The sequence below is a fragment of the Phascolarctos cinereus genome, unplaced genomic scaffold (assembly GCF_003287225.1).
Source record: "Phascolarctos cinereus isolate Bilbo 61053 unplaced genomic scaffold, phaCin_HiC Scaffold_5;HRSCAF=322, whole genome shotgun sequence".
Lineage (NCBI taxonomy): Eukaryota > Metazoa > Chordata > Mammalia > Diprotodontia > Phascolarctidae > Phascolarctos > Phascolarctos cinereus.
This window is the reverse complement of record NW_027555958.1, coordinates 199271691-199293806: the sequence shown is the minus strand read 5'-3', so window position 1 is coordinate 199293806 and position 22116 is coordinate 199271691. Positions and strand designations below refer to the sequence as shown.

Genomic DNA, 22116 nt, shown 5'->3' with positions numbered 1-22116 from the left:
GAGATGAACAGTCTTGCATTGCACTAGATGACCCCTGAAGTCCCTTCCCATTTTGAGTGTTTTTGATTCTTTGTAGCAGTTGTTTTAATATGGGGAAGAGAAGTAGGGTTTTTTTTTCTTCCCTTGAAAATGTGTATAAACTCCATAATAACCTTGGGGTCTTTAGCAAAAAAGTCTTAATGAATGTGTGAGCATGATCTTCTCCCCACCCCATTAAAACGTGAATCTGTTGGCTACATATCATCATGTACTTCATTAAAAATGTTTGTTATTTCTTCAAGTTTCTCCTTCATCCCTTGCATCCCCACCCTAGTGATGCTTACCATCTGGAAGGGAGTATGGAACATGAAGTTCATTTTCTAAGACAGCATTTATTGGTTTCTCATTAATTGGGCAGCAGGGAATGTCCGTTATTTGTGCAGTTGGCGCTCACCTGGTCCTGAAAGACCAAACACTTCACCTTCATTAAGCTAGGCCTTTTGTGCTTGGGCTGCCAGACACTGTCTTTATTCTATGGAGAGGGTTGTGAGCACAGACTTACACTCATCTTTATACTTCGAAAATAATTAACTCAGAAGAGGCTGTAAGGATGTTTTATATCTATGATAAATTGAAGATTTTTAACATGATAGCAAAGTATCTTTAAAAAAAATTTTAAGCAACTAGGTATCTATTTAGTCAGGTTGCTTGTATTTATTTTGATTTCCCCAGGGCACTGAAAAAATAGCAGATAGTTTAGTGGCTAGAGAGTTGGCCTCAGAGTCGTGACTGCTGGGGTTTGAATTCTATTTCTGGCACATACTAGCTGTATGACCCTGGCTAAATCACAACTGCTCAGTGATCTAGGCAAATTCCTGAGACTCAAAGTTGCAGAACATTTTGCTGATCTGAATCAGTTTCATTACCTGATTCTTTCTATGCTCATGAAATCGCAGGACTAAACCAAAAATTAGCAGATATTGAAAACCTGTGACTGTTGCTATAATGTACAGCATAATACTTGAGAGACTGTTGTGTATGGTGTTATGGAAAGAGCCTTAGATACAGGAACAATCCTACCTCTGGCACTGACCATTGACTTCTGAAAGCCTCAGTTTTTTCACCTGTTAGATGGGGATTCTAATATCTACACTACTTGCCTCAATTTATGAGGATTAAATGAGGTGGTATACATATGAAGTATTTTGAAAAAGTAAAAAGGCCACACAAATGCCATGTTATGGGAGGTCTTCTCCTTTAGAAACTGTAGTGTGCCACGACTCCCAATAGCATCCCAGGAAGAAAATTGTCTTCAAAAAAATTTGGGCCTATGTTTGAGGGAGAAGTGCTTAAAAGTCCATTCTCCTCCTGTTCAGTTTTGGGCCTAGCTCATTGTTTGTTCAGTCACATCACTGAGATCACAGATCCATCAACTATCAAAGAATTTTGTAACTGAAAGACAAATACAGATGTCTTTTATCTCCATTAAAAAGATTTACATATTTTAATCCCCAAGTTACTGTGTTCTGTACTGTAGTCTCATAATGTTCCGAGTATCTTCTGAACTACTTCTCATTTCTTATAAATTCTTGGTAACTATTTCCAATTTCTACGAAATTCCTAAAGAGCAGAGGAAGCTAAGTGTTTAGCAGCTTCTTTTGGAGGTAAAAAATGAATCTGTACAAATCTAAAATAAAAAGTGGTCCCTATTTTAATGCATGTGGGCAGCATGTAATAGAAAATGGAAGCCAACTTTGAAGTCAGGAGGATTTGAATTCCTGTCCCTGGCACATATTGCCTTTGTGGCCCTGAGCAAGTCATTTAACTTCTTAGTACTTCAAGCAATATTCCAAGTTGTAGGATAAATATTTCTACTTGCATTGGTGAAGGAAGTTTCTTCACTAAGACTTCCATAAATTAATGAAACCAGAAATCCAGTCCTTATCTTATCGAATCCTTATCTATATTAACACCTTTGTAAGTCATCTATAGGTCATTCATTCATTCACTGATTCATTCAGTGTATCTATTACTACAGTACCATGTGCTAAGCACTTTTTGTTCTGATTTCCTCAAGAAACATTAAAGGAAGGAACTGTAATAATGTGCTTCTTAGTAAGACTATCTGGTCTGAGGAAAGACCATAATAATCACTTTACTAAGTGCTCAAAATATACTTTATCATCATTATTGGAAATGGGATTTAGAGCTGGATGGGGTCTTAGAGATTATTTAGCCCAAGTTCCTTCATTTTCTAGATGAGGAAACTGAGGCACAGAGAGATTGTTACTTGCCCAAGGTCACACAAGTAACAAGAGCCAGGATTTGAATTTTAACTCCAAACCCATTGTTCTTGATACTGCCTCATGTTCCTTCTACTTTGCATCATATCATTGTTTTTGTCCACGTATTTTCCCGTTATTAGATTGTAGGAAAAAGGAGAAAATTAAATCTAGTACTCTATATTTTTATATAGAAAATGTTTCCCTTTTAAATCTTGCCCATCTTAGTCTTTGTCCTGGAGTAGTCAAAACATTTTTCTGGTATCCTTCTACTTGATTCTTTATCACCTTACTTTTGCTGTCTTTCCAGACAGTGCCCACATGCTGCCCTCCAAGTGGCTAGGGTCCTTACATTGCAGGGTCTAACCTAGGATTATTCTAGCCAGTCAGCCTACACTTCTTCTCTCTTCCCTCCATAAAACCTTATAGATTTATGTGTCCTGTTTTCTACTTTTCAAGATAACTGCTAGTTTTCTGATAAACTAATCCCTACTGAGGGGGTTAATGTTTTACTCCTTGCAGCAAGTATTTGCAATTTAGTAAGAGTCTTCTATAAACACAATACTTTAGCAAAAATAGATGCATCTCTAATGCTGAGATTTTCAGATTCTGTGGCCAGTAAGTGAGAAACCTGAGGGGGTGAGGGGCAAGGGAGAATTTTAGCAACCTTCAGAGAATAGCCTTATTGTTAAAAATATTTTAAAACTTTGATTAAATTTTATTTCTTCTCCTCTGGTTTCTTCATGTAATTTAAGTGATCTAAACATGTTAGTCTTCCTCCCTTTTGACTCTCAGGATCGTATATAAATTCTGACCAGGAAGGAATTTTTCTTCAATTATCTGGCAAAGATAATGGCAAAGCAGAACAACTAGACTGATATTGTAGACAAAAGTTGATCCGTGACAATGGTATGATTTCAGTATAATTTATTATTTGAACTGTCTAGGATATTTTGAGGTTTGCATCAGTAATAAAGGAATTTGTCATCCTTCAGTCTTCAAAAAATATGAGCTTCTAATATATAATCCTAGGTACCAGGTCATGTCTCCCTATGTCTTTGGTAGGTGCTAGATTTTTGCAACTTAGTGACGTGCTATACAGTTTCTACCATTTCTCTGTGTAATCTACATTGACCACTAAATGGGGGCTGCTAAAGCATAACCCTCCTGTAATTTCTGGCAGCAGTGACCTCATCCTGAATTGCCATCACAAACCCTCCATTTTCACAAATAAATCGCCATGACTCATATATTTGTTCAATGGTTCTTTGTTGATATATTGGTGGCTCAGTTTCATGTGAATGTCTCCCACGGAAGGATCTTTGATTCCATCAACCAATCAATAAGCATTTTTTTAATCACTTCGATCTCTGCTGTTTCAGAGGCTACATTCAGAGATAAACCATTCTCAATGACATTAGACAAATCCAGTAACATGCACCTATTTTCAGTATTTGTTACTTCTCAGTAAAGTGACATCTACTTGATCCAAAAGCATTTCTCCAAGTTTTGCCTTGTTTTATCACATGCTCTGAGAGTACAATCTTCTTCCTGCTTTTTGGTGAGGAATGCTCGTCTTTATATAAGCTGCATTAGGGTATCATCTTCATCATCATCTCATTCTTATTTCTTTTTATGGGATTTGCATAAAAATAGTCCTGGGGCAAGCCAAGCCAGTCAACAATTATTTATTAAGCACCTACTAAGAGGCAGACACTGTGTTAAGCACTGGAGACACAGATATAATACACTAAACATTCCCTGACTGCAAGTCAAGTCAACAAGCATTTGTTAAGTGTCTACTATGTGCCAAGTATTACGCTAAGTGATGGGGAATAAAAAGAAGGCAAAAATCAGTTTCTGTTCTCAAGCGGCTCACATTTTAATGGCAGAAATAATATTTAAGCAACCATGTATGAACAAGATATATAGGGTAAATTGGAGATAATCTTAGAAGAAAGGCATTATGATTAAGGAGAACTAGGAAGGGCTCCTTGCAGAAAGTGGAACTTTAGCTGAAACTTGAAGGAAGCCAGGGAAACGGGGAGGCAGAGATGAGGAAGGAGAGAAGTGTCAAGAGTAAGGGATAGCCATTGAGGAAGGAGATGGTATCTTGTATAAGAAGAACAAGAATATCAGTATCACCGGATCCCATACCACTTGGAGAAAAGGAAAGGCAGGTGAGGGCCAGGTTGTGAAGGACTTTAAAAACCAAATAGAGGATTTTATATTTGATCCTGGAAGCATTTGGGAGCCACTGGAATTTATTGAATGAGGAGGAGGAGGAGGTCAGATTTGTGCTTTAGGAAGATAATTTGATACCTGAGTGGAGAATGAACTGGAGTGGGGCAAGACTTGAGGCAGGGAAAACAATCAGCAGGCTAGTTCAGGGGTGAGGTGATAAGAGCCTGCAATAGGATAGTGGCAGTGCCAAAGGAGAGAAGTGATCATATAGGAGAGATGCTGTGAAGGTAGAAATGACAGTACTTGTCATCTATTTATATAGAGGGGAGGTGAGAAAGAGTGAGTCAAGGATAATAACTATTATTCTTTTATATTTAGTATAATGTGGGATTTTGCACAGCCAGATGAATTTTTGAAATTTCAATAATGAAATGATTGTTCTTTGTATTTTAGTAATGATAATAGCTAGTATATAGCACTTTAAGGTTCAGCTAGATAGATAGACTGCTGGGCCTGGAATCAGGAAGACTCAGCTTCCTGATTTCAAATCCAGCCTCTGACACTTATTAACTGTGTGACCCTGGACAAGTCACTTAACCCTGTTTGCCTCAGTTTCTGCATCTGTAAAATGACTGGAGAAGAAAATAGCAAATCACGCCAGCATCTTTGCCAAGAAAACCCCAAATGGTATCACAAAGACTTGAACACAACTGAAAATGACTGAACAACAACAAATTAAAACTTGTGAAGTGTCATTTGATCCTCACAGCAAATCTGTGATGTCGGAACTATTATTATCCCCCTTTTAAAGATAAGAAAACTGAGGCTGAGAGAGATTAAGTGACTCATCCAGGGCCACACAACTATTAAGAGTCTGAAACTACATTTAAACTCAAGTCTTCCTGATTTGAAGTCCCATGCTGTATCCATTGTATCATCTAGGTGTATTAGAACGTAAGCCGATCCTCTATAGGCTCACTGAGAGAATTCTTAGTATAATTCCAGCAGTGGGCAGGACAACAAGGATGATATGCACTTGATCCTGTTCCCACATAGTTTTAACTTCTGTTGCTAGGCTCCTGTATTTTCAAATATTTTTGTTCCACGTAGCTTGGGGTTTGCATTTAGTATCAACATCTATTAAAATATTCTTTAAAGCTATTATTGATTATTAATATTTTCATTTAAGAGTCAGATGAGACATATAAAAAAGGGAATTAACCCTCTCTCATCCTATTTCAATGTTTGTACCAGAAAAATCTGACTGTATTTTACATGAATGATTCAACAAGTGATAGCAGCAATATTTATTTTCAATGGAAGTGTCACTGAATAAAATGGATAGAATGTCTTAGAGGAAACCACGCCCCTTTCAAAAATATTCAAGCTCAAATAGCTCAGACATAGTGTGCTGTCATTGTATATCTCTGGTATTTGACCAAAGTATGATTCAGTTGGCTACCTTTATATTGGAAGCTGCTACATGGCACAGAGAAATGATATTAAAACATTTATTGTTAGTATTTGTGAGGTTGTGAATGCAGAGTTATGCCCTAAAGTTAAAAGTGTGTTTTTATTTTTTTATTATTTTAAATACAAGAATTTTTAAAATCATTATGAGCTTAATAGAAATGTATTTTGATACACAAAGAACAAAAAATCAGGATTGTATATGAAAACATGAACTTCTAACATGTACATTTTATTTTTTTAACGTATAAGTTAAGTTTAACAAGGTAGTAATGAAATTGCCATTTGCCACCAGGATTTTTAAAATTTTCTTCTTTGTGTTTTAAATAATGCTTTATTGATACTCCTTTCTATTTTTTTTTTTTGGTATCTTTGTTACTACCCACTATTTCATATCTCCTTTCCTTCCCCTGCCCAAAGCCTTTCCTTGCCACAAATACAGTCCAGCAAAATGCATCAACGCATTAGCCAAACCTCAAAATGTATGTCTTATTCTACAGCTCTAGTAAAACACCTCTCTGCCAAGAGGTGGAAGGGATACTTCATTATAATTTTTTTGAAGTCATGATTTGTGACTGGGTTCTAAGGACTTTTCAATGTTATTTTTCTCTTACATTATTGTCATCATAAAGTAAATTGTTCATTTGGTTCTGCTCATTTCTTTCCACATCAGTCTATAAAATCTTCCCAAGTTTCTCTGAAGCCTTCATTTTCATCATTTCTCTCAGCAAAATCATAGTCTATTATATTGATATAATACACTTTGTTGATCCTTTCCCCCTACTGATGGGCACTCACTTGGTTTCCAGTTTCTTTTCTAAAACATGAAGTGTATTGCAAATGGATCTTTCCCATAACACAGAGATTTTTCTGCCTACAACTGGCAAAGAGTCTAGCTAGTGCATTTTTAAACGTAGATTATATAACCACAAGAAGGAAGATGATAGTGGGTTTCTTCCTTCATTAATTACCCTAGGCTAAGTATTAGATCTGGAGAAAGAAGTGGCAAACCATGCCAGTATCTTTGCCAAGCAATTGCCAAATGGGGTAACAAAGAGTTGGACATGACTGAAAAATGACTGAACAACAAAAGTATTATATAGTACAATGAAATTTATTAATCTTGCATAATATCCTTTTTGCATAATATTAGTTTAAATAATTTCTCTTCAGCAATGGAAAAACTGTATTCTTGAAGTACAATACCTTTTAGTTTCTGGAATTAGATTTTTAATTACTGAGCAATTCACATTTCTTGGAATTGTGTGTCATGTCGTTTTTAGGAGATATTAAGAAATCTTCCTTCCCTAGATTAAATATATTATTATATAGTAACAGTAATAAAAATTTATCTTATCAGCAGTATGCATTTCCAGTAGAAATTATATTTTAGAAGCATTCATGTGTTCTTCCATAAGCTTAAAAAGGAGTTAGTATTGCAAGTCATTATCTACTACTTGCCCATCCTAGTTGGTCTCTGACAACGAGTTTGCGGAGGAATAAAGTGCTACTTACCGTTGCTACATATTCACTTTGATCAGAAGTAGCTGAATTATGGGCTTGTGTGTTTTCCAAGTTACTAAGAGCTATAGACCAGTTCTTGACTTACATGTTTGCTCTAAGATTTTCTCTATTTCCTTTATTTTTACCCATGAAAACATATAATTTTGAAGAAAAAATTAGTTTCCCTAGTAGCATAGAATTGTGGAGTGAGAGGTGGCTTTGAGAAAACCAGATGATAGAATGCTGAGCCTGGAATCAGGAAGCCCTGAGTTCAAATCCAACCTTTGTTTTCCTCAGTTTTCTCAACTGTAAAATGGGGATAATAGTAGCACCTACCTCACAGGATTATCGTGGGGATCAAATGAGCTAATTTTTGTAAGGTGCTTAGTGCAATGCCTGACACATAATAAGAACCATATAAATGCTTATTTCTTTTCTCCTTTCCCCTTCCCCAAGTTAGGAAGACCTGATTTTAAGTCCCCTGTCTGGTTCATGAAGACAGTGTGACCCTCAGCAGCCTTCACACTTTTCTTAGCTGGCATGAGAGTGGGGAATTCTGCTATTTTTCTTAATGCATTTGAATTCATAGTATATTTGAAGTGTTTTTTCTAGGTTTGTTTCCTTTTTAAATGCAGATAATACTGAGGGAAGGAAATGTGGAGCATTTCTTTTGCCCACTATGGTAGGAGTAGAGTTTATTTTATATAGGCTGAGCCAGTCCTTTAAGGGAGGCAGTTTGGTTTCCTTGCTGCCTGAAGTATAAAAGTCCTAAAGGCCATTGAGGATTTGGTGTTAGAAGACTTAGTGGAATTCCCATTGCCTTGCTGAGATATCTTTCTAGCATTGCCAATTGTCCTGGAATATGAGGTGGAGGTTGGGGTCAGTCAATAGTCAATAAACATTTATTAAGTGCCTACTGTATGCCAATGGATAGAGCACTGGGCTTGGAGTCAGGAAGAGCTGAGTTCAGATCCAACCTCAGACACCTACTAGTTGTAGGGCAAGTCATTTAACCTATGTTTACCTTAATCCACTGGAGAAGGAAATGGCAAATCACTCTAATATCTTTGCTAAGAAAACCCCATGGACAGTATGGTCTACACAGGGTCACAAAGAGTCAGACATTACTAAATGACTGAACAACAACAATAACAATAAAACGATATGCCAGTTGTTCTGATAAATTCTGAGGATACAACAAGAGGCAAAATACAGTTGCTGTCCCTCAAGGCACTAAGGATCTGATGAGAGGCACTAAAGTGGTAGAGTGGTAAACTTTTGTTTGAGTAAGTACCCTTTTCAACCTCAGGAATTGATTCATCTTAATTATTCTCATTAAGTTATTTTTATTTTGTTTCATGGTCTGTTGCTGCCTCATTACGTTCTAATCCTGAACCTGAATCACAGGAATGGCCTGAGCTAGGCCTGGCACAGAATACAATATTCATGAATTCATTCATCAAACATTTATTAAGCTTCTGCTTTTTGTACCACTGTGCAGGTGCTAGAGGAAAGATAAAATTTAGAATGTACATGACCTCTGCCCTCCTAAAGTTTACTGCCTATTAGGGAGCTAAGACACAAACACAGATGCTTATATCATAATAGCTTTTACTGTCATATGGAAGGAATTTGTTTATTCCCTTTTCTATAAGAGTAAAAATAAGTCAAAAAATTGAAGCTACCTTTAGTGATATTTTGGGATTATTACTAGAGGTTTAAATAGCCTTATAATCAAAGGAGTTTAATGTGATAAAAGAAGTTTAATGTGATAAATCCTCAGCTTTAAGTAACAGACAATATAATCCTTTATATTTATGTCATTACTAGATCCCTCTAAAATTCAGACTAGCTTCATTAATTGCTGGAACTTCACTATTAGAAGTTACTATATAATTTACCCCCTCCTCCACTTCAGTTTCAGTGGCAAAATATCTGCAAATATACAAAAGCAAAAACAATGTAAGTGTGTTCTGCATCTTCCATTTTGCTTTACATAATTATAATTATCTTACAATTCTAATAATGGTTTTAATAATAGGTAGTATTTATATGGCACTTCATGGTTTGTAAAGGACTTTACACAAATTATCTCACTTTGTACTGACAGAAGTGATAAAGAAGCCATAGCCAAGAAGTTGTGTCCCATTCAATGTAATGGTTGAGTTTGTCTTTTTTTAAAGCTATTTTTTAAAGTGTTCATATGTTCTCTTTAATAGATTGATAGCAATAGCTTGGATTTTGTTTTTTTTTCCATAGGAAGATATTTCCCAAAGGACTTCCAGGAGAATATTCTGTAGCAGCCATATTCCGTGTAAGACGAAGCACCAAAAAGGAACGATGGTTTCTGTGGCAATTGTTAGATCATCGTAATGTACCACAGGTAAGAAGACATAAGAGTTCGTACTACAGTTTTGTAAGATAAGGTTAAGGAAATATTAGCTTGTGCCAATACACATAAAGACAAGTCTATTCCCAAAAGTCTTCCCATAATTTTAAGAAAAAATAAAATTAATTAAATGGCTGACACAATGGTTGAGGGTCAGAATTCTTCTTAAGTCTTTTCTGTTATAACGAATTTGACAAAAATCAACAAATACAAACATTTCCTAAATTCAAGAGCGGAAAAAGAGTATCGTGTATGAAACTGCACTATCTGATGGAATTTATATGACTTGGTTTCCTGGCTGCATGTGGTTGAGTTAAAGGGAAGGAATAAAATATCAAAAATAATTTTAAGGTTGTGCAAATGGGAGAGTAGATGAATAGTGATAGAAATAGTTGAGTCAGAAAGAGAAATGTGTTTAGGAGAAAAGATAAGTTTTGTTTTGGCACATTGAGTTAGAGGTACCTCTGGTAAATCCAGGTGGAGATGGCTTATAGGCAGTTGAACATTTGGGTTTGGACCTTAAAAGAAAAGTCAGAAATAAAAATATATTTTTAGAAATCATGCATGTAGAGGAGGTAGTTGAAGTCATGGTAGTGAATGAGGTCATCGAGGCACTGAGTATTATATAGGAAGAGAAGGGAAGAGGAACAAGGAGCAAATTGTGGGGGAAATGTCCAAAATAAGGAATCTGGAAGAATGAGCATGTGAAGCCAGTGAAAGAGACAGAGAAGAAGCAATTTGAGAGGAGAATATATTTCTCTCCGAAATTAAGAGAAGAGAAAACATTTGATAAGGGGTTGTCAATAGCTCAAAATGCTACAGAGAGGCCAAGGAGGATGAATACACATTGTATTTGGTGATGGGGAGGCTGTCCCTTTAGGGAGAACAGCTTCAACATAGTGGTATGCACAGAAGTTCAACTGTAAGGGGTTGAGTAGGGAGTAGGTATTGAGGAAATAGAGGCATCAAACAGACAACTTTTTCAAGACCTTTTGCTTGAATGGAAGGAGAAATATAGGATGATAACTATGCAGACTAACAAGTTTGAGAGAGGGCTTATTTTACATTAAGGAGACCGCAGCAAGTTGTCAGGGCATGATTGAAGATAGGAGAGAGTGGCTCTGCCACGTGTTCACAGAATCACACCTCAGGCAAGTCACTTAACATTTCTGAGGTTCAGTTTCCTCACCCGTAAAATGAGGATGTTAGACCAGATCACCTTGAAGGTTATTTGCTCTGAATGTATGATCCAATGATCCTATTCCCTGATTGTAGGAGAAAAGATAAGAATGCCGACAAGGTTTCACGAATGAGACTGAAGAGGCTTTCATCAGAAGACCTCATTTTCTAATGGCAGCTAGGTGGTGGAGTGAAGAAAGCATTAGCTCTGGAGTCAGGAGGACCTGGGTTCAAATACAGTCTCAGATCAGACACTTGACACTTACTAGCTATGTGACCCTGGTTGAGTCATTTAACCCCAAATACCCCCCCAAAAAAAACCCCTCACTTTTTTCAGTCGAGGAGGCTGTGTACCCAGTTGTCAGTGCTAGTGTTGAAGATGAACTTAGTGGTATGTTCAAAGGTTTGGAGCAGTAGTTATGGGAAATGAGATAAAAAGTCTTTGAAAGTTGATAATATCTTAACTGAAGCTATAGTTACCTAGACCTTATTGGCTAATGGGATTTTAATTAACTTGGACACCTAATTTCCTCATTTTTTTGACATCCAGTCAATAAACATTTATTAAGTACTTATTACACACTAGTGGTTTTGCATTGGCCTGGTGAGAAAATGATTCATAGATTTGGTTTTTCTCTGAGTTCTTAAGATATTGCTTGTACACATCTTGTTGTGGCAGTCTTAATATTTTTTAAAAATTCTTTTTGTGATGAATTTGATCATTAATAAAATAATTTAAATATACAGAGAATTAAATGATTACATTAGAAACAGTGAACTTTTACACAGAGTTTTTTTTAAACCACAGGCATGTTAAATTTAATGACATAACTCTGTTTATGTCACTTCATTTCTTTTTGTTTTCTTTGATACCACTTTCCATTTTTAAAAGCATATTCAAAATATTTTTTTAAAGAATAAGGTATGTAAACGTTTTACATTTTTGCAGGTATCTATAATAATTGATGGTACAAAAAAGGTGGTGGAACTGATGGCCTTTCATCAGGGAGAAATGCTACACTACATTTTTAGAAGTCGAGAAATTTACTCTCTATTTGACCGGCAATGGCATAAGCTTGGCCTCAGCATGCAGTCCAGGATCCTTTCCCTCTATGTGGACTGTAATTTAGTTGAGAGAAGACAGACAGATGAAAAGGACTCCATTGACTTCCATGGCCGAACTGTCATTGCTGCCCGGGCTTCAGACGGCAAACCTGTAGATGTAAGTAGCAATGCTGTGGCCAGAACAGCAAATGAGTGATGCTTCTATGTTAAAGCAAAGTATCATTTTTCTTTGAATCCTTATTTTATGTATCATTCCAAAGGCAATTGTGCCAATATTAAGTAAAGAAGATCACCTCATGTAAGCTCATTAATAGTTGCATTATATGTATATACATACAGATGTGGATGTATATACGCAGAAATGTATGTATGTATACAATTATCTCTTCCACATTGTGGGAACTGAGGTGTGACATGCCCATGATCTGGAAAATCTACATAAAATTTTTTGGCCCTCCCTTCATACCAAAGAAGGAGTCTGATTTTTTTTCTTTTTCTTTTAAGGGATGTTTGCAGTGCCTTATTGTAAAATTTAGGTTAAGTATTTGGTCATAGGATCTGTGTTGTCCACTGGCCTTTGTGAGTTGCCTGCAGCTTCTGCAAAACTCCCCCCAAATTCCCATTTAATTTCTTATGCTGACCGGTCATATATAGAAACCATGATGAGAAAAGTCATGATGTGGAAGGTATAACTGTACCCATGCACATATATGTTTGTATCTGCACACATCTAGTATAAAGACCAGAAAGCTGGCTTCAGAATCAGGGAGACTTGGTTTGAATCCCTACCTCTGACTCCTATTGACAAGTGGCTTATCTTTTCAGGTACCTAGACGACTCTTTAATACTATAAATTGCTTAGCTGTGTCAATCTCCATTGGTAGAAGAAATTTCCTCACTGTGAGTCTTTTACCAATGAAAATCACAGGTTCAGACACATTCATATCCAGATTGCCACCGCCCCCCCATACTCTCTCTCTCTCTCTCTCTCTCTCTCTCTCTCTCTCTCTCTCTCTCTCTCTCTCTCTCTTCTCTCTCTTTCTCTCTGTCTGTCTCTGATACTAGACCCATGATTTCATCTATGTTGGAACATCCTCCACTGATTAAGAGCAGCAATTTATCTATAATTAAAAGTCTTAGAATGCAGTTGGGGGCCCTAGGACATTGAGAGATTTGTTCATAGTCACACAGTTGTTAGGTATCAAAATCAGGTTTTGAACCCAGGCAGGTCCTCCTGATTCTAAGACCAGAACCTCTATTTACCATGCTACGCTGGCTTTCATAATATTCATATAAATAGGCATAATATTTTGACACATAATATAGGCTGGACAAATTATCTGGGAACAGCAGGTTTAAAAGAAATTGGGTCCAGTCAAAAAGAGTAATTTTATAGAAAATTAAATTCTGTAAAATGTGAAAGTATGATGCATAATATAATTACATTAAAAGGTTGCTTGCTTGAAATGCAAAGGGCTGGGGAAACATGAACTTTAAATGATTCCAGATTATCTGACATTCTTATTTAAGAACAATAGGCTCTGTACATTCAGCTTCATAATAGCAGTTGCTTTGCATTATGCACTATATTAAATAAGCAGCTATTGGTTTAATAGTATTCTCTTGGGCTCCAGTTCTTCAGGCAACATTACCATCAACTGTATAATTTGGGGAGGTGGTGGATGTGGTACAATATAAAGTGTGCTACTGGAACTGCAGGTAGAGGAACTGAGTTTGAATCTTGCCACTGAGTACCTGTGCAACTTTGTACAAGGTGTTTAACCTCTCTAAGCCTTAGTTTCCTCAAAGGTAAAAGGAAGGCATTGAACTAGATGATTTCTAAGGCCTCTTCCAGTTCTAAATCAACGATGTTATGACTTTGGGAAGAGTAGTCCAGGCTTACAAAATCTTACCAATCTGAAGATGCTTTTACATTTATCTCTAAGGCTGAGATGATTAATATACAATCTGGAGAAGAAAGAATATAAAACTGGGCTTTGAAGATTTTTTTAAGAAGCAAACATTTACAATATAGATTTCATATTGGTAAATTTACATAAGTAGGATTGCAAACCCCCTCCCCAAAAAAAAAACCCTAACCACAATTTGGATGCTTTCAAAGTCACCTGTAAGAATATTTTATTGAGGTAACTCACAGCGCTTGGGCAGCTAGGTGGGGTGTAGTGGATGGAAGATGAGTTCAAATCTGTCCTCAGACATTTACTAGCTATATGACCATAGGCAAGTCACTTAACCCTGTTTGCCTCAGTTTCCTCATCTGTAAAATGAGCTGGAGAAGGAAATGGAAAACCACTCCAGTATCTTTGCCAAAAAAAACCTTAAATGGGGTCACAAAAAGTCAGACATGGCTGAAATGACTCAACAGCAACAAATAATTCACAGCTCTTAAAACAATTGTACTTAATTTCCAAAATACACAATTCTGATCATTAAAAGTACCTTGTGCAACTAAAAGCACTTTTGAGAGAGTTTTAAAATAAAATTAAGAAAAGGATAAGGATTAGACCTGTGATTTCATTAGGATAGGGAATTCCCACATGAAGAAAGTCTTTCTCAGGTTAGAATCTAGTCTGCAACTAATAGTCTTAGAGAGTTGCTAACAGCACTGAGGTTAAGTGACTGGGCTAGGGTCACACAGTTAGTAGGTGTTAGAGGCAGGACTTGAATTCAGGTCTTCCTGGCTTCAAGGCCAACTTTCTATCCGCTATGACACATCACCTCTCAAAATAGATAACATTAAACATAAAAGGAGAAGTTTTAAATATCATTACCCAGGAAAATGTTTTCCATTTCAGGGGTATCAGGTAAATAAGAGCAAAGATTGAGTAACAAATAACTATAAAAGATGGTACAATGAACTATAGTAATTATAAGATAATTTAGTAGCTAGAGGTGTCTTACTGCAAAATTAAAGGCATACCAAAAGTATCAGTATCCTTTTAGAGGATTCAGATTGGGGATTAAATCAGCCTTGAAAAAAATTTTTTTTAAATGAAAGAAGAACTCTGGTACTACAAAAATGTTAAAATTCATAAATCTTAAACATAGTTTATATGGACATATAAACTTGCAGACTTATTTCATTTAATTATTGAATTCAGATTGAATAGTATCTGTGAACTAATCATTCTCCACTAAGAGCTCTGGTAAAAGGGAGTTAAGCGTTTTCCAGAATAGGCTTTGCTTTTTTGTATTCCCTCACCTCCATTTTTGATAGACTAGTTACTCAGTTTTGGTATATCTTCTCTTTGACTTCTCCACTAGATATTCCTTTTCCTTTCTGGTATAAGAAGATCAATAGACTTGTCAATTCATAACATTGTTATTTGGTTTCTTCTAATGAGGACAAATATGCCTAATGACCTAGGAAATGGTTAAATCCCAGCATTAACCCATTTAATCTGTCAAAAGAGCTTCCAAGAAGTCAGGTTTAATTCCAAGTTTTCACTTTGGATATGTTCACACATTCCATGTGTGTTTAACCTCCATACATACAGTGCTTATAAATAAAAATAGCAAGAAGAAATCTATAATGGTTGTTTGTCACTTTATGTTTTTCAATAGATTGAACTTCATCGCCTTCAAGTTTACTGTAACCCAAACTTTGTAGCCCAAGAGATGTGCTGTGAAATATCAGATGCTAAGGTGAGTTGTTTTTGTGTGAAAAATAAGTGACAATTGACTTGCTCAGTCCACCTTTTACCTTCCTCATCTATAGATTTTCAGTCATTTTAGTTATGTCTGACTCTTCATGACCCCATTTGGAGTTTTCTTAGCGAAGACACCAGGGTGGTTTGCCATTTCCTTCTCCAGCTCATTTTATAAATGGGGAAACTGAGGCAAACAGGGTTAAATGACTTGCTAAGGGTGACATAACTAGTAAATGTTTGAGAGAGCATTCTGGTCCTAACTCCAGTTATTTTCCACATTTGCAAAAAGAAGGGATGTGATCAGATGGCTTCTAACATCTATTCCATCATTTTTGCAGCCTGTGGGGACTGTCCAGGACTACAGATGCAGCAGCAGCAAACTCAGCAGGCAGAAATGGGCTGTCGCTGTGGCATCAGACCAGTGCTCAGGGACAATAAGGGGACTGAGCACCTTGGCAGGAAAGATGCCAGGGGGCCCCTGAACTAGCACTGGCAGCAGCAATGGGTGCCACCTGGCAGCTCTGTTGCCCGTTTCCCAGTTCTGGTCAGAGTTCATAATTCAGGGCAGAGAAGAGCAGTCAAATTGCAGGGGAGCAGGGTCCCTACCTGTGTAAGGAGCTAGGAACAAGTTTCAGAATATAGCTGTGTGTCTGCCCCAGAGCAGAGCGGAGACTCAGTTTTAACCGCTAGGCCCACATGTAAGCCTGCAGTAATAAACTAGGGTAGGAGACTAAAACCAAGGCAGAGCCAGCAGTTCAATCACTTCTGAAATTGCAGAGTATCCCAGCAGAATAAGTGTGACAGAGTCTAGCAGCAGTCTACAGGAACTCACTCACTCACTAGTCAGCAAATCCAAACCAGGTCAGGGATTTGCAGACCAGGAAGGCAGGGAACAGACTTCTGCCCGGAACACACGACTCTGGAAGCACCAAAAATTTACAGGCCCCCAGACTGTGCTACAAAAGCAATAGAAAGACATAAAAGATAATGTCAGGCAGACATTCCACCTTCACCCCGCCTTTTACCTCTACCCCAAAGCAGAGTCCAATACCAACATAAGTTCTCAAGTCAAGAAATAGCATGGAAAAATGAGCAAACAAAAAAACTCAAGACAAAAATACAGAAGAAAGTTGGAAGTGGGCCCCTTTCCTTCCAGTGACTGAATCAGCAGCCGAAAATCACCTATACTATGGAGCCTTTGAAGACCCTGATGGAGTATGTGACCAATCACAAGGGATCATTTAAAATTCTATGTATTTAGATTTTTTCTTATGAGACTTCATCCTAAGTGCTATGCAGAATTGCTGAATGGGTAAAAAAAAATCTTGAGATTGAAAAAGATCTGAGAGTTTTAGTGTACCACAAGTACCATATGAATCAAAAATGTGTTATGGCAGCCCCAGAAGCTAATGAGCTCTTAAGTTGCATTAAGAGGCATAGCAGGACTAGGGAGGTGATAGTCCTGGCATGACTGTATCCAGGGTTTAGTGTTCAGTTCTGTGGACTATGTGTTAGAAAGAACATTGATAAGATGAAGAAAATATATAAAAATATAAGCTCCTTGACGGTAGGAATTATTTCATTCTTTGTATTTTCATCCCCAGCACTTAGGCACTGAGGCCCAATGTACCTGACACATAGTAGGTGTTTAATAAATGCTTACTTTTGTTTGGTTGATCCAGAGTTGGGCAACCTGATTGGTTGGTGAGGGCCTTGAGTTCACATTACATGAGAACCATATGAAGGAAATGGAGATGTTCAGCCTGAAGAAGAGAGGTCTTTAGAAGCATGATAGTTATCTTCTAGTATTAAAGGGTCTTAACATAGAAAAAGCTTGTTTTGCTTGGAGTAGTAGGTGGAGGTTGTGGAGAGAGATTTAGGTTTAATATAAGCAAAAACTTCTGAATAATTAGAACTTTTCAAAAGTGGAATGGCTTCCTGAGGAGTTAATGAGTTTCCCCTCACTGGGGGACTTCAAGAAAATGCTGGATGCTGCTAAGGTTTTTTGAACCTGGGTAGTTGGAAAGAGGGCAGCTAGTTGACATAATGGATACAGTGCCAGGCCTAAGTCAGGAGGGCTCATTTTCCTGAATTCAAATCTAGCCTCAGATACTTACTTTGTGTAACCCTGGGCAAGTCAGTGAACTCTGTTTGCCCCAGTTTCCTCATCTGTAAAATGAGCTGGAGAAGGAAATGGCAAACTACTCCAGTATTTTTCCAAGAAAACCCCAAATATGGTCAATGAAGAGGTGGACACAACTGAAACAATTAAACAACAAAAATTGGAAGCATGGTAGTGCCCCAAACAGAAATAAGAAAGTTTAGTAAGAGGAGTGAGTTTAGGGGGAAGATTATCAGTATTCCTCTGGATATGCTGCATTTTGGGTACTGAGTAGGACATGTTTGGAGTTGTTCAGTGGGTAGTTGTGGATATGGGCCTGGAGTTGTGAAGTATTGGATATTTAGATTTGGGAGTCATATGTGTGGAAGTTATTACTGAATCCATAGGAGTTAATGAAATCACCAGTTCCCATTTTCTCAGTTGCCAAAATTATCTTGCATTAATTCTCTATCTTATTTGTCATATTAAGTCAATCACTAGGTCCTACTGATCCTTTCTTTTGCAATGTTTCTTGAATTCCCTTCTATCAGTACTCCTCTTCACCACCACCACCCCCCTCACAGAAAATAACTTTTTTTTATATTAATGCTGCTTTATCCTGTCTTTACTTTAAAGTGCAGATTGAGTTTCTTAACCTCATGGAAACCTTCTTCAACTATCTCAGTCTACAGGGATCTTCCTTTCCTGGGTTCACCTAACACTTATTATCTGGGCCATTCTTTTAGTTATTTTAATCTGTTACTTTGAAATGTCCTTTTCTGACTAGACTGTGAACTCCTGAGGTTTTGAGCTATGCTTTATCTCTCTCCTCTCCCACCTCGGTGCCTGGCATATAATAGCATTCAATAAATGTTCTTGTGGTTTGCTTAATTTTTCCTCAAGTGAAAAATGTGTCCCGTAGAGGTATATAAAAAGGATTAGTACTAAAACAGAACAGAAGAAACAGATGAAAAGTGAAGGATTAAAAACGCATTTCTTCTTTTCTTAAGCTTTTCCCAAAGTATGCTTCATTCATTTTCCCCCTAAAAAATTCATATGAAAGTTTCAGCAATAACTCATTAATTCAAAATAAACTTTTACTTCTGTATTCAGCTTGGTCAATTGAATAAAAAAGTCACCTACCCAATTGAAAAACAGAGCCAATGTATTTTTCTATTCCTACCAAGTTATTTTTTCATATATATATATATACCACACACACATATATACACATACATACACATGTATGCACATATATTCATATGCATATATATAGCTACATAGATATAGATTTATGCTATGTAGCATGCTCTTAGAGAGGGCATCCTAAATTCAATGTATAGATCCCAGTCCAAGTGAGATGAAAGGCAGCCAAATATCCTTCTATAAATAGAGAGGAAGATAATTTTGTGTGCCAGCTCACAGGTTTGAAACACCTAGACATCTTGGAGCCACACTTTTGAGTGCAGAAATTATTAGTTCTTAAGAGAATTTTTTTAAAAGTTAGAATGACATGGATTTTGGTGGTGGAGCTCTTAAAATCTGTTCTGTTGTGGTTGAAAAGTAGTTTTTTTTAAAAGCCCTTTAAATAAGTTTAAGCATGAAGTTCTTGACCAGTACTAGCAGAGAGAGAAAGAAAGAGAATAATAAAGCTATGTTTAAAAGAGATGTAATTGAAGTTAGTTTTAGTATAGTAATATGGGATTAAAAGCACCACATCAATCTAGTGTGTGCTGAAACCTGGAAGAAAAATTTGTGTTTTACTAGGCATAGTGCCTGATAGGTTTTGAAAGTTTATCAGAGCATTTAACAGTATGGGTATTACATATGAACTAAGAGCATAGAGATATTTCCCTGCCCACAATCTTCTTTTGGGTGTACAGGAATCATTGACCATGTAAGGAATATTTTGTAAATTGTTTACAAATAACAATACTTTGTATGGAAGATTAATGTATTATGTTTCTTGTAAGCAAGGACTTATTCATATTGGAGTCCTCTCTAGTACCCAGTATAGTGCCTTCACATAGAAAGTATTTAATAAAAGTTTGTTGAAAGAATGAATGTTTTATTTGTAAATAAAATAAGTTAATGAATGAAGATATGTTTGAATAAATCAACAGCTTTCACTTTTACTGACTGCTTCTGTTAAACTTCTGAAAGCAATTATATACCACTAAAAATGCTTTTAACTTTGAAAATTAAAAATGTCATTGAAAGTCTAGCTTTATGTGCCCATTTAAAAATTTATGTTAGAATTTTAAATTACAACAGTGTTTCAGTACTATAATTTTACTCTTTCAGATGACACTGTCTTCACTTTAACCTGCATGCATTCTGCTATTTAAATTAGATTTCCAAGAGGCAGTGGCCTTGTATTGTTGTTTCACATTTGCTAATTCAGTAGGAATTGTGGGGAATTAAAATATGGGGTTTTTTTTAAAGAATAAAAAAAAAAGAAAGTTTAAGAAATCCTAGACAAGAAAAAGACTTAAGAAAGAGAATCTATATAGGGAGAATGAGGAGCAGATATAAAGAGCAAGAAGTTGTTAGTCTGTTGAAAATGTTTGAGAAATGCAATAGTAAGTTTAAAGGACAATTAACTAACCCTGTCAAATTAAACTAAGAACTTTCGCTAATAAGGAGGCCAGCCTTGTATCTTGAGCCTTGTATTTAAGCTTGTACCTTTCCACAGCCTTATTTTGATCAGAATCTTTTATTGGCACTCTTTCATTATAGTAGCAATAACAACAGAAATTGGGAGAGAGGTAAATTAATAATTACTGTGGGTGAAAACCAGAATAATCCTACCCTCCTGGGCTCTGAATACACTAAAAAACCTGGGGTACTGCTTTGGCTTAGGTACTTAGTAGTGACTAGACTATAAATTTACTTGTCAAGCCTGGCCCTAGTAATATACTCTAGACACACTAGGCACTTACTGGTATTTGTTAAACTGAATCATGATATGTATTACAATTTCTTATATAACCACCAACTGTTTTAAAAATGTTTCTTCCTTCCCCCAAATAAATAAATTCCAATACATTTGTATTTGCCAAAGCTGTCAGCTGGTTCCAGCTGCTAGCCAATTACAGAGAATATCCAGGAGCCTAAAACAGAGAAAAAACAAGTTTGCTCAAGATTAAAGTCCCCCAAAAGAGGCATGTTTCATCTTGCTAAAGTGAATCAAGCTCCTTTGGTAAAGCTTGGACTTGGCTTGATGCTCTGACTCCCCACCCAGCCTCCTTCACTCCATTCCGTGAGGAGTCCCATCTCCTTTCCTTTCTCTCCACTCCCTGTGCCCTTTCTCTCCTTGGACTTTCAATTCAAAGTCATCTGTTGCTTTCCAGTTTGGATTCCCTTAGGAACATAGATCCTAATTTTTTTTTTATGGTTTTGAAAAACTCATTTTACTATTGAGGAAAAGGAATCCCAGAGAAGTTCAGTCCTTTACCCAAGGTCACAAAGGTAGTAAGTGGAAGAGTCTGGATTCAAATTCAGTTCTTTAGTCTCCAAGTTCAGAGTTCTTTCTATGGTACCATGTTGCTTTTCCTGTGTTTCGTCTGAGGTCTCTCTTTGTGATGGCTCTCTGCTTTCTCTTCTCAAGGCAAACTCACTACCTGTCCTGTTCTTTATCTCCATATTAGCTCAGATTTCAGTGGCTCAATCTAGTGGTGTGAATAGAGCACTAGGTCTGGAGTTAGGAAGATCTGAGTTCAAATTTGGCCTGAGACACTTACCAGCTGTGTGATTCTGGGCAAGTCACTTAATAATTATCTGGCTCAGTTTCCTCAACTGTAAAATGAGGACAATAACAGCATCTACCTTCCAGGGTTGTTGTTAGGATTAAATAAGATAATATTTATAAAAGCATTTTATCACTGTGTCTGCAACATAGTAGGTGCTTAAGGCTTGTTTCCTTCCATCCACCCAGGTTCTGTTGCCACTTGCATCTCACTTTGCCATTTAAATTCTTGTGGGCACTAGCTTCTGAACATATCTATCCCAACAGATAGCCAAAACTAAGTGGAGAAAATATATCTTTTTTTATTCCTGGTCAAACTGGAAAACACTGAATCTGATACATTTAATTGTGGTCGCAATGAGGGTCTAAACATTCATTGAATCACTGACCTCTGTTTTTTGTGATTTTTTTGCATTAAAAATGTTTTAGACATGTTTAGAGTGAAGGAATGCGCCTAAAGACTTTGTTTTACATTTTATTTCAACCCTCGAGACTAACTGCTTGCCTAGTAGGCTTGTCAGTCATCCAGAGCAAAAGGTGAAACT

At 36.7% G+C, this 22116-nt stretch overlaps 1 protein-coding gene across 1 annotated transcript in view; it reads left to right on the top strand.

Annotated features, from left to right (window-relative positions):
• The window catches only part of COL19A1 (collagen type XIX alpha 1 chain), a 397465-nt gene that overhangs the window by 41498 nt on the left and 333851 nt on the right, over window positions 1-22116 (top strand). Inside the window, exons 5-7 of the mRNA XM_021000213.2 lie at window positions 9678-9801; window positions 11936-12208; window positions 15637-15717. Coding sequence (XP_020855872.1) covers window positions 9678-9801; window positions 11936-12208; window positions 15637-15717 — 478 coding nt within the window. The remainder of the gene's footprint in view (window positions 1-9677; window positions 9802-11935; window positions 12209-15636; window positions 15718-22116) is intronic.